The sequence below is a fragment of the Phaethon lepturus genome, unplaced genomic scaffold (assembly GCF_000687285.1).
Source record: "Phaethon lepturus isolate BGI_N335 unplaced genomic scaffold, ASM68728v1 scaffold7255, whole genome shotgun sequence".
Lineage (NCBI taxonomy): Eukaryota > Metazoa > Chordata > Aves > Phaethontiformes > Phaethontidae > Phaethon > Phaethon lepturus.
The window spans coordinates 1-12396 of record NW_010541114.1 but is presented as its reverse complement, the minus strand read 5'-3'; the positions used below and the strand labels follow the sequence as shown (position 1 = coordinate 12396).

The 12396-nt window shown below is 45.4% G+C and overlaps 1 protein-coding gene across 1 annotated transcript; it reads right to left on the bottom strand.

The window, feature by feature from the left end:
* Positions 1-85: 85 nt before the first annotated feature.
* LECT1 (leukocyte cell derived chemotaxin 1) lies at positions 86-10055 on the bottom strand (the record flags this gene model as incomplete). The annotated part of the gene is made up of 5 exons (XM_010287629.1): positions 86-301; positions 2689-2909; positions 4060-4213; positions 7177-7290; positions 9915-10055. Coding segments are annotated over 5 exons (846 nt in total), but the record flags the coding sequence as incomplete, so codon positions are not given.
* Positions 10056-12396: the final 2341 nt, after the last annotated feature.

Here is a 12396-nt window from a genome sequence, read left to right as displayed (position 1 = left end):
GTAACACACACTTTGATTTAAAAGCCAGGATTGGTACTGCTGCTTTGGTTGTAGCCTTCCTGCTTAAGGCTCTGATTGCCTTTTCTCACACAACACCCATGATACGAGCGACCCACCAGCTGCAGGGCATGATGATTCGGCATGCGGTACGACAGCCTTGGTAGTTGTAAGGCCATGGGTAGTAGCCCATGAGAGGCTCGCAAATTCTCTGGCACTGTGTGTAACTTCGTCTGCATTCGATGCAGCACACACCTAGGTGATCCAGCATGGGGTCAAAAGCCATCCCTTCACCTTCCAGTTGCTGAAATGTAAAATATTAAATAATCATTCTGGTGCTCTCATTCTCAGAGAATGTAGAATATACCGATGCTCCTGTTAACCCTACAAAGGGTAAAAACTGAAATCTTGGTCCTGGTGAAGTTAACAGAACTTCCACTGATCTGTGCATCTTGCTTTATTTATTTTTTTTCTTTCATCTCACTCTGTTTGGTAGAAGTGTAGAACTGGTGCAATCACCCATGTAAAATGGACAGAAACAACAGGGAGCTCTAACTTCATTATTTTTCTTCTACAGTCCTTGCAAAAGATCCAGCAGCAATAAACTCACAAGTTTTAAATATTAGTGATGGAAAAGATTTCAAGACAGTTACTTGTGTCTTTTATGTAGCTGACAATGTCTGAAGTGTATGCTGTGCTTTTGATGTTTTGTTTTCATTTTTGTATTCTAATGCTTTTTACAGCATTCCCAGGAAACTATTCAGTAAGCTATTACCGTGCAGTTTTCTGAATATTTCTCCCTTGTCTTTCAGTCTGCTTTTTTTTTTCCACTCCCTCTGCCACACCTAAGTGCACTGTGGACAGTGAGAATTCTGCCTGTTCCGTATCTGACAGTAAGGAGTTGCATGGAGGAAGGCAAGCATAAAATATGTAAAAATCAGGCTCTTGCTACTGCCTTCAACCTTCAAAATAGTAACCTGGATATTCTGCTTTTTGAAGCTCATTTGTTCTTTTCCCACTGGTGTTATTTCAAGAAAAGCAGAGGCAAAGAGCAAATGCCTGAGTAACACCTAGCTTTTTACCTGAGCATTTTTCGTTCAGAAAACTAGCAGCACACTGAAAAGGTGAGGCACGGAAAGGTGCTGTCTCTTCTCTGGGCTTGTTCAGGATGCTAGCGACAGCTTCGTGTCGTTCAGGCCACCAGCAACCCATTTCCAGCCCCGAGAGCGGGGAGGGTGTCGCTTCCTTGGGCAGGATTCATCTTCCTTGAACTCGGATAATCTGCAGTGTGACCTTCTACACCTGAGCCCAGCATCCAGACTCCACTCATAGTGGGTGAAGAGAAATAGTCCTAGGGAGGATTCATTTCATCCTACGGGAAATGCCTACAGTATAAGTGGTGGTCCTCTTTGAATTGAATGAATCTGCCTCTAAAGAAAGCTTAGATATAGGCATCTACACAATAACTGTTGGTGAAAGTGAGTCCTGACCTGCAGGCTGAGGGAAGTGTGGTGACCGCATCTGACGGGACGTTCTCCGTTCGGCCCAGGGAACCTCTGGAAGAAGGGACCTGCGGCAGTTGTTCTGCCGCTGCCCTCCAGAGAGAGGGCAGCTTGGGCCCCATGGACATGGTCATGTTAGTAGCTGTGAGGAGAAGTTACATTCCAGTGCTGCTGCTGTTTTACTGACCTCGTGAGAGAGTTGATTCAGATCCACTTTATTTGGAGTGATTAATTTAAGTTTAATTAAGGGATGTCAACTCGGCAGAACGCTGTCACAGTATAATGATCTCCTGCTGTTGCATAAACGTCAAGTCAAAGCTGGGACTTATTTCCAAAGCAGGAGGCATTTATCTTGTGACAGTGTTGTATTAAAATGACTTACTCCTGCTGCACCAAATGGTGGGTGTAAATCGTCTGGCGCTAGTGCAGTAGACTGGAAGGTGCCTACTGTACAGTCAGCCTTCCTGCAGCGCAGCAACAGTGTTGGGACACAGCGGGGTGGCTCCTGTGCTCCTTCCGTGGGCTGCTTCGTCTTGAAGAGCGAGAACAAATTTCATGATGCTCATCTTCCACCCACTCTTGCCAGGTTCTCTGTCAATTGCTTACTAGATTAGGGCCATTTACTCTGTAGAGAAGGGGCTGAGAAAACTGATTTACTTGGCTTAACTGTGATCTCTTTGCAGAGATCTTTGCAGACCCTACTACTGTTTTCCTCCATAGTAGTCACTTCGGATACTAATTTCTGTTTGGGGGCCAAGTATGTTTCCAGCTACTGGATTCTCTCTTTACGTTGTCAGTAAATGGTGTGGATCAGCTGTCGGATCATGAGCAGCTTTGGTTTCTTTTCATATGGTGCTGTCCTTGTTGGATCTCTCTAGTGCTGCTGCTGAATGCACCTGAACCCTGAAAAGCAACTTGGCATCTACTTGCCTTAGTCTTGCCACCTAAAGCACTTGTGCTTGTTTCAGACTGAAGTCTAATGGAAACTGGGGTAAGGGAGGGAGAAGAGGATGAGGGAAGACTTTTTTTAACTTCTTAGGTTTTTTACAAGTCAGTAATTTTGGAGAAAAGCTAAACAGGCAAAGATTGAACAAATAAAAAAAAAAAAAAAGACAAAACCCACATCACTAGTATTACCTATCTACTACAGTCTCAGGCTCTGAAAGAAGATTACAGTACAAACACTTACATTATATGGGTTGTCTGGATTAAGCGTTTGATCGGTTTCTTGTCCCATTGGGCTGGTTTCATTAGATAGGCGATCAAGCTCTTGAGTCAGCTGTGTGGTGGGTGACCTCGTGTTCACTTCTTCAGTAGCAGCTTCCAAGTCTTCTGTATCAAAGTTTGGTTCTGATTGGCGTTTGTTTCTCTTCATTTCTCTCCTTTGGTTACCTGAAGAAATAGGATAATCTTATCTTCAGTGTGTCCTTGTATTTATCCACACATTACCTAAAGTTTCAGTGATTTCTTTAAATATCAAAAAAGAGGAGGGGGCAGAGAGAAAGAGGAAACTGTGTGGTGGCAAACTTGATGAGCATCCCCATGGGAGCTGCTTGCTTTCTTGTGTTGTATCTGCAGCCAGCGTCAGTCCAAAGGAGTGTGAGATTGCCTTTCCCCCCCTCCCCTCTCCCTCCCCTTGAGGCAAAACGTGTGTGAGGAATTGGGGTTGTTGTTTGTTTGTTTGTTTGTTTTCACCCACCTCATGGTGACTTGGCAAGATGCTAACTTGGCAGCAGTTGCCAGCGCTAGCAAGACCAGTCATACACATCTCACTTTTAAAAGTGCTTTTGTGACAGACTGGTGCCCTGCTCCCAAGGGCAGCTGGTAAGCCTGGTGGAAACAGCTTCGAGACAACTTTGACACTGCTCTTTTGCCTAGTGGGATGTGAAAAGTCATGAGAAAAGTGGAAAATATTGGCAGTTTGGATCCACAGGTGCTCTAAATCTTTTGGTTTTTTTCCTCTTTGTTCTAATATTAACTGGACCAAGGAGGAGTAAATCTTTTCAAGCCTTCTCCTCTCCTCCCAGGCCTGGAAGTTACCCGGAGAAGCTGCTGGTGACTCCTGAACACCTTTGCTAAGCTTGTCTGTGGGTGATGAGAGTACTTTAGTCCTGGGACTGCCTCCAGGACCTCATAAACTTCATCTGCCAGTTGTGTAGCTACAGTACCTTGTGCCTCCACTCCAGTAAAATCCTCTGGAGAAGCGGGGTGGGAAATAGGACAGGCTATGGTCCCAGATCAGGAGCCTGCTGGTTGCCTAACTCTTGGCCAGGTATGGGCGTTGCTGCTACCTGGTGTCAGCTGCCTAAACATTTTGGGGCTAGTTTAAGCTATTGTCTTGCCCTTCTGTAGAAGGAGGCTGACCTCTCTGGCAATGCTTCATCTCATAGTAAGTCACCCACGTGGAGGGTATAAATTTGTCTGAGGAAGTGCAGGTATGGAACACCAAATGTCTAGGTGTGGTTTCCCAGATGCACAAGTCTCGGTGGCAGACCTGATTTGGGGAAGGTGTTTAGACAAAGGGAGGAATAACATACTTTTCAAATACAAGAAGTGTTACCTTTGGGATATGTTGGTCGCAGCCAGAAAATTGGAAGATCCCCGCAAAGCTCTAAAATTTTGGGGCTTAGGAAACTGTTATGCTTGATAGGCTCATCTGCAGCCACCCAGATAAGGGAGTTTTCGTCAAATCTCACGGGCATGATTTCATCTTCCTGCAAATAGAAGAGCACAAATCCTTTGCTAGCTCAGTGAACAGTCACGTGCCTGCTTGCTGTGAATTCTGGAGCATCAAACTGTATAATCACCCGCTGCAGCTGATAGCGAGCATCCTTGTATTTCATGAATGTGAAGCGATTGTACTGAGCCAAAGCCTGAGTAAGGGCTGCCACCGCTGAAATGAATGGCAAAACTCCTGTCAGCTTTGCTGGGCGCTAAGATTTCAGCCGTCTCTCCCTTGGAAGGTTTTTGCCCCATGTACAAGGACTAGGTGTCAGAGATCTTTCAGCCCAAAGCACCAGTTTTTCAGGTGGTAGAAACAGTGAAGATTTTACCACGTTCAGCAGAGCACAGCAATGAAATACACCAGCTGAAAACAAGACGCTCATCTTCTGTCATGCCCCGTTCTCATTTGATGTAGTCCCAAGAGATAACTATATTTACAATAGGAGGGGGAAAAAAAAAAATCTTGCTCAAAAGTTTTAGAGAGGATTACAGTTTGAGGACTGCTCCAGCTTCCAGTTTTATGTCAATGTGATCGGTCTGATTAAAGATCTCATTTGGTAAAAGCAATCCAATTGACCAGAAGCTTGAAGTGCGAGTTAAAGGAGCATGCCTTTTTGAAGTGTACCCTGCAGGTTTTTGGTTCATATCTTCAAAGTAATGTAGGAAAATGCCAGTGATTGATTCTTTAAAGTTGTTAGTTCAAAGTATTATTTTACATAAAATTTGTAAGTATTTTACAGCAACAGTGAAATACTAAAAGAAAACCAACTTGTGAATCATGAAAACCAGTATGAATTCAAAATTAAAATTCTAAATTGCTTCCATAAAAGTCATCAAAACTTGTTATATAACTGACTAGATCAATTTATTCCGTCGAGTTGCTGTTCCTTTTATGTGTTTATTGATTTCTTTTGTAGGTCTCAAGTCATTCAAGTTCGCTATCCAATCTGTCTAGAGAGAAGTGCTCTTTATTTATATTCTCCCACTTAAGCTTTTAGCAGCATTAGAAATATTTGAATCTAGTTTTCAGAAATAAAAATGCCCTTTGTTTCTGTTTGAGATGATCCTGACTTGTGAGCAGGCAGAGTTTGGGTATCTATAAAAGCTTATTTTAATCAACCATTTTTATAGGCAGTATGGGTTATGATGTGTGTTGCGTATGCCGTTTTCTTACATACTTTCTCCTAAATACATCAGAGGGGGCGACTTGCTCTAGAAAAAGAAATACTACTTGGCCATTCCTGTCATACATCTAACCTGGAAAGTTGAGCAACAGGGAAAGATGAATATCCCAATGGAAGCACTAATTTAGGACGAGAGGAAATGGCCTCAACTTGCACCAGGGAAGGTTTAGACTAGATACTAAGAAGAATTTCTTTACTGAGAGAGTGGTCAAACATTGGAACAGGCTGCCCAGGGAGGTGGTGGAGTCACCATCACTGGAGGTGTTCAAAAAACATGTGGACGTGGCACTTCGGGACATGGTTTAGTGGGCATGGTGGTGATGGGTTGATGGTTGGACTTGATGATCTCAGAGGTCTTTTCCAACCTTAATGATTCTGTGATTACATCAACTGCTCGTTTTGGCCTTGGTGCATGTGATTTATTGCAGTGGTTGTGTTGGTGATGTGTCTTTGGAGAAGACGCACAGAAAACAGGACAAGGAAAGAGGTTTACTGTAGCCAGGTAGAAGATTAGAAATAACTTTTGGACTATTTTAGGAGAATGTCTTCAGGACTGTGACTTTATTCTTACAAAAAGATGAAAAATTGGAAACCTTGACTCTAGGCAATCGTGCTAATGAAGGCAAGAGGCCCAGGCTGCCTTTAAAATAAGGCAAGGCAGGAAAGATCTAGGTCTTTGCCTGGAACTTGGGCAAGATCTCTTCCCCATCGTGAGGAAAATCTCACCAACTTCATGGGACTTTGTAACATTGCTAGTGCCTCACTGATTGGATTTAGAGAGACCTTTTTTTCCTCTTCATTTTAAAGTCAACGTTCAGTAATCACAGCACTGTTGCTGGTAGGTGCAGCCTTAATGGCACCTCTCTCCCAGCTAATTTTGTCTACTTTTATTTTCTCATCAGCGGTGCAAACCCAGGGAAAGGGTTTGTGGATCTCCTGTGCTCTCCTGCCCATGGCTGAGCCCCTGCCAGCACCCAGGCTCGGCCATACTCGAGTCACTGGAGCCACTTTTGTGTGAGCGATGCGTTTGGGGGTCTGAGCTCTGGGAAACTCAGGCTTTGCACACCTAAAGCGATGGGCTTTTTTACAAATGTGGGGTCAGGAGAGGTTTTGGCAGCATTTGGGTCAGAATGGCAGCTTTTGTAGTGGTTGCAATGCAGATTCCATCAAATTTACTTAACATGATGTCCTAAAATGAAGTCTGATGCCATCTAAGAAGGCAAATTCTGAATTTTTTTTAAACTATTATTTTTTCTCAATTAGGTGAATTTTTGCAATAATGTTTTCCACAATTCCCCTTTATTGACTATTTCAGAGAACCTGAGTGATGGAGTCCCTGCTTCTGCTCAAGAGTGTTAATGGAAATCTCCTGAGATCTACCACTATCCCTCTTTGCATTGTCTAAAGCAGCTGCTTCCTCCATCCTCTACCTTCCAGCCTTGTGCGTGGCCTGATCTCAAGCAGATGCCACTGTCATGGAGGTCTCCTGTGGATCTGCTAGACGTTGGTCTAAAGCTTCCCCCACTCCCCAGGCTGCAGCCTCTCGCGATGCCCCTGGGCACAGTGGCACCTCCGACACCGATCTTGCTTTTCTTACCTTTCAGGGTCCCTTTGCAATCCGTCAGCGAGCCCTCAACTGTCCTGTCCAACCCTACCACTATCCACAGTGGTTTTCAAATGTTGTTTTCATTTGTATTTAAATATTGCTTTAAGACCCTCTCTATACAAAGATTTGTTTAAAAAAAAAAGAATAAAAAATTATCCCTTACCAGCTCAGACGAGAGGCTTGCTTTAGTCATAGCATCAACTTCGGGGACGTGAGCTTTTGGCTGAGCTTTGATGTAACACTTTTCTCCTTCAGCAAAACGGATTCCAGTTATGCCCTGCAAAAGCAGAAGGCAGGGGCTTGTGTGCAGCCCTCCAGCTCCCCACCACCCCCAAGAAAGCGCTCGAGCTCTGCTAAAATTGCCACTGAATTTTTAGTCTGAAGGTTAAATCTTACTTAAAACCAGATGCAATAAAACACTCCTCCCTCATCATTTTAGCTGTACGATTTTGGTCAAATGGGTCTAGAAGTTTTCGCTCGATTGCTGAAAGATGGGGGTGTTTTATATAAGTGCCTCCATGCCAGCTGTAGGCTACTTGGAGTAGCTCTGTGAAGGAATTAGTTGACACGATTTGAACTGTAACTTGGCACCTAACGTAGGCAGCCTCAATCGTGTTAGCTGGCGGGGCGGTACCCTTATGACACAGATTTACAAAAATATTGGGGGCAGCTGGGTCCAATTTATACACGTAACACCAAGGGGAAGCTCGTGATGGGGAATTTGGTGCAGAAATCTGTGTGTGGGACTTCCTTCATCTGGCCTACGAGGGTGAAATGCAATTGCCTAAACCATGAATGTCTAGTTGTAAGCAAGAGACGGGTATCCCAGCACTTCCAGACGGCTGCAGGACTCCTGCAAGCCCAGCATCCTATCTGCCAGCTACATGCCAGCACCTGGGGCACCAACGTCTGGGCAGGGGGTCCTTGTCTGTATTTTCTATGTTTCTGCTGTAGGTTTTTGAGTACTCACAAAAGAGTTCTCTTTTACGTTATGAATTTAGATGTCTTCTTGTAGACTGCAAAATTTCCATGGCTTTCATAGGGTTGCGTGAGCTCCACTCGACCACCTAAATATAAAGATCTAGTGTGCCGTTGGAGATACGCTGGTTTTCTGCCCTAGCCCCTAGCTGCCAGGCCAGGGGGCCATAAGTGTCCCCGTGACCCCTCTCGCCTGCCTCGTGTGGGTATCGTGGATGCCATAGGCATCTCGTGCAGCTTGAGATGGATGGTACTGAGGCACCGAGTCTCGTCCTGTGTGCCTGCAAGTCTTGTACAGTTGGACAGACGCCCACCAAAACAAAATGACCAATTCTAAAGCAGTGAGAGAGGGGAGGGCTGTGCAGGGATGGGTGCACCAAGCGTGCTAGAAGTATTCTAACGTCGTCAAATCCAAGTTTTCGCTGACCATGCAATCGTTCAAGCAGTGCCAGTCAACCCAAAGCTGCTAATATAAATACTCGGCCGCTGGAAGCGCATCTCTTCAATCTCTCCTTTATGTACATTCCTGGCTCAAAACCCAACTGGCAACACCCCTTTTCTCTGGCTGAGCCTGTCCCCAGCCGTCTGTAAGCACAAGCGGGCACTGTCCCTGGGGGGGTCACTTCAGCTGGTTGGTGTTGGGAGCTGACTTCTGACCCGGCTGGGACAGGCGGTAGCTTACCAGCAGCACGCAGGGAGGCAACACGGATTCAGCATCTCGCCAGTGGGCCGGTGCTTTTGTGCAGATGTGGAAGGGTGAAGGCAAATGAGAAGAGCTTGTTGTGGGTGCCTTTATTCAGCTGCTAATAATGTTGCTGTGGTGATGCTAACAAGAGTTTCATAAAGGCTGAACCGCAGCTGCTGGGAAAGTTGGGGTCCTGGGTCTCCTGGCGTGGATTTGCTTGTACTTGCTGAGAAGACAAGGAGCTGAATTTCCTCGCCTTTCTAGATTCAGCAAGTGGAAAGTGGCTGCTCCAGAAGCCCTGGGCAAGTCTTCCTAGCAGCAGCACCTTTATTTTAGGTGCTGCTTTGACTTACAGAGGACTTAACTCTGGAGTTGAGTGTTTTGCAGCTGAGAACGCTAACTGCAGGATCTGGGCCCTGTCGGGAGGTTTCTGCAACATCACATGGATGTGCCTGTAGTAGCTCAGAGGTGGTACGGCTCAGTGAACCACTCTATCCCAGCTGTTGAGCTCTGCTGAGATTTGGCATCTGTTAGCCCGGGCTCTGTGCCCAGCAGCCACAGCCAAGTTGCTGGCGTACCCACACGTGTTTGCTATCAGCCCAAGCGGCCCAGCACCGTGCGTTTGGCATACGGGTGCGTAAGCTGTGCTAAATGCCTCCATCCTCTCCCCTGGGGATGAAGCCGAGCCAAGCCATGGAGAGCAGCTCCCATCCTTGGTCTCAGGGCAGAGCACACTGCCTGGGTCCAGCGCTGTACAGTGGTCTCTCCTTGGTGTCTACCTGGCTTACTGTGTTGACCCTATGCTCCTGAAAACGGTGATGTTTTGAGGAGGGGAAGGTGTTTTTTTCTAGTTCAAATCATATGAAATCATGCAAGGGCTGTGTCGCAGCCTGCCAGAATGTTTTTCTAGCAAGACCCCAAGGGCACATGTTGTAGCTCTGGTCAATGATTTGAAAATGCAAATTGTTACGTGGAGCCAAACCTAATGCAGCCTAATCCCTACTGCTTCCCGGAGTGGGACCTGGCACGGCCTATCCCGAAAAGGTACTTAGTCTTCGTTTTGGAGGAAACTGCCCGTCTTGCTGTGAAAGCAAGCCGGGAGAGCAAGGATGTTTGTGTGGATAGCTGGGGGATGGAACCTGAGACTGACTCGGGCAGAGGAGGCAGGGCAGGGCAGGGTATCCTTAGAGTCCAGCGGTGGAGCATGTTGCATGACAGAGAAGGGTGGTGGTACTTACAATGTGAAAATCATGAATTTCAACAGCCTCTTCCTTCCCGCTTCCTGTTTTGAATGTCTCTAAGTTGTTTCCAGCATCTATCTCCATTGATCCATCCTGTACTTTTCCATTAATGCTCATAGTATAGTGAACATTGTACACCTGGAATCAATAAAAGACCAGTAGTACACGTCAGTAGTCGCTTATTGCCTTCCTCCTACACCAGGCAATGGGTCAATCTGACTGTCGTATCCCTATTCAGCTCCTAACTTTTATTTCTGTAGGCATTTGATAACCCTCCAACAACAAACACCACCCTACTGCAACACCTCGCTGTCGGGGCAGGCTGGCAGTGGAGCGGATTGTCCAGAGAGGTTGTGCAGGCTCCATCCTTGGAGGTTTTTAAGGCCCAACCAGATAAAGCCCTGAGCAACCTAACTAACTCCAGTAGTACTGACAGTTTTACTTCAAAAGCAAGGTGGGATGGGTCCACATCCAGGCTCACTCAGACTTAAAAGCCTTCTTCTAGGTCATGTTTTAGGAATCATGCTGGCAGGATTCCCGAAGGAGAGCAGGAGCAAACACCCTTCTCTAAGAGAGCCCAGCCCCTATTTATCTCTTAGGATGTTCTGCTGAGGCACAGGAAAACGAGTTCCTCTTGAATATGAACATGTTTCTCAGCTTGTAATGGATGTGAACTTTGTTTAAATTGGATGTGAAGTTGTATAGACTCGTATTTTCCTTGTCAGCGTATTTGCTCTTATCCTATTTTCAATGAGGAAAGCTGCAGCATGGTTTGTATTTGCTGGAGGACCACAATCTGTGGGGAGGGTTTTCGATCCTCTTGTGCAGTTCTGCTAAAAGTGCTGCACAAGCAGTTTACTTTTGGTCTTAAAAAAGCCTTACAGCATTTTCATGAAAAATTTACACTGACAGCTAGAGACAAATTTCTTCTTCTCTCACTTTCACTCAGGAAAGTCTAAGGTGCTAAAGATTTATGGTTCCTCAGTTATATAGATTCAGTCCCATATTCTCCACTGTCTAGGACTCCTGTTGAACGTGGTCCAGAAAACCAGACCAGAGTACATGGTCTCCCCTGCTAGGGGCTGAGCTAGAGTTGAGTCTGTTACCCCTGTTAGTTATGGGAGAATGTAAAGATTTAAAATAAAAATAAAAATTTAAAAATTGCCTTAAACTTTTTTATGAACAACCCTAAATATAATTTTTTATGGTTGCTGCCTGAACATTTGGAAGTCAAATGTAGCTTTCTGAGTTTGAAGGCAGCTTGGAAAAATAACTCTAAGCTTTCCCAGTGTCTTCACCTGGAGATCAACTTTGAAGCTTAGTGACAACTACGAATGTGACACATTTTGCCAAGCAGAATTCAGATGATGGGAGCAATTTAAAAAAAAAAGGGGGGAAACTTTGTCCTGTACTCCACGAATGCACCCACCCCACCATGCCCCCTCCCTGCCTACGTCCCCATTCGGGTCCTTCTCCTTTTTCAAAAGCCTAGAGAAACAGACGGGTCTTGCAGCACGTCCTGGAGGTCAGCAATGCGTCCTGTCTTTTTGGTGTAAAACCTTGTACTTTCTGGTTATCTGAATTATCCCTGTGTGCACGGGTGTACCTCAGGGGGGGACCTCTGCTCTGGCTGCTGGGATTCGCACAAGGCTCTCCTTTGACCAGGACTGGTGCGGGGCTGGAGGCGGTACAAAACTTCTTCCAAAGTAAATTCAAAGATACTAATTGCACTTATGGAGCAAGTTACATTCAAATGTGCACCATCATGTTTCAAAATACGTTTTAAACCAAAATCTTATGTAAACAAAGAAACATTAATAGATAAACGCATGCCAATGCTCCAAGTTCGGTTCTTAGGCTGATCAGCTGCTTCTCACTTTTGTTCTTTGCACACGGGATTCTTCATGTACCCCGGAAAAGGTAAATAATAAAACTTACACGACTTTAAAAATTGTTCCACAGCTGCTAACCATAAATGCTTACGTGTATGCACAATCATACCAACCACTGGCATGAAATAATGGTGCCTGGTAATGGGTTAAATATAACATTACATATTTGAGGGTCCAGGTGGAATCTGGACCAAGAACGCTGATGATGTGAAAAAGGAATTTACGCATTTCAATGCTTTTTTTTGTCCTGGGAGATGGAGTTTGCCCAGGAATCTGAATCCCCGGGGACTTGTTGGGGTTTGAGTTTGCTGAGGATCAATGTAGCGTCTGTGCTCTCAAAGACACGTTTCGTGTTCATTAAGAAATGTGCTTCCAGCAGGCTCCGTCCACACAGCCAGTAAAGAAAGATAATGATTACGGGCTTGGCTTTTAGGTTTGGTTGAGTGGGTTTGTTTTTTTTTAAGCATGGAGAAAATAAAGATCTGCCTAAAGACCTCTTTATCGACCTGGCAAGAAAAATGCCCAGCCTGTGCCTCTCCTTGTAAGAAACCAGCTCAAACCAACCCAAAACTCCGCCGGCTGCAGGG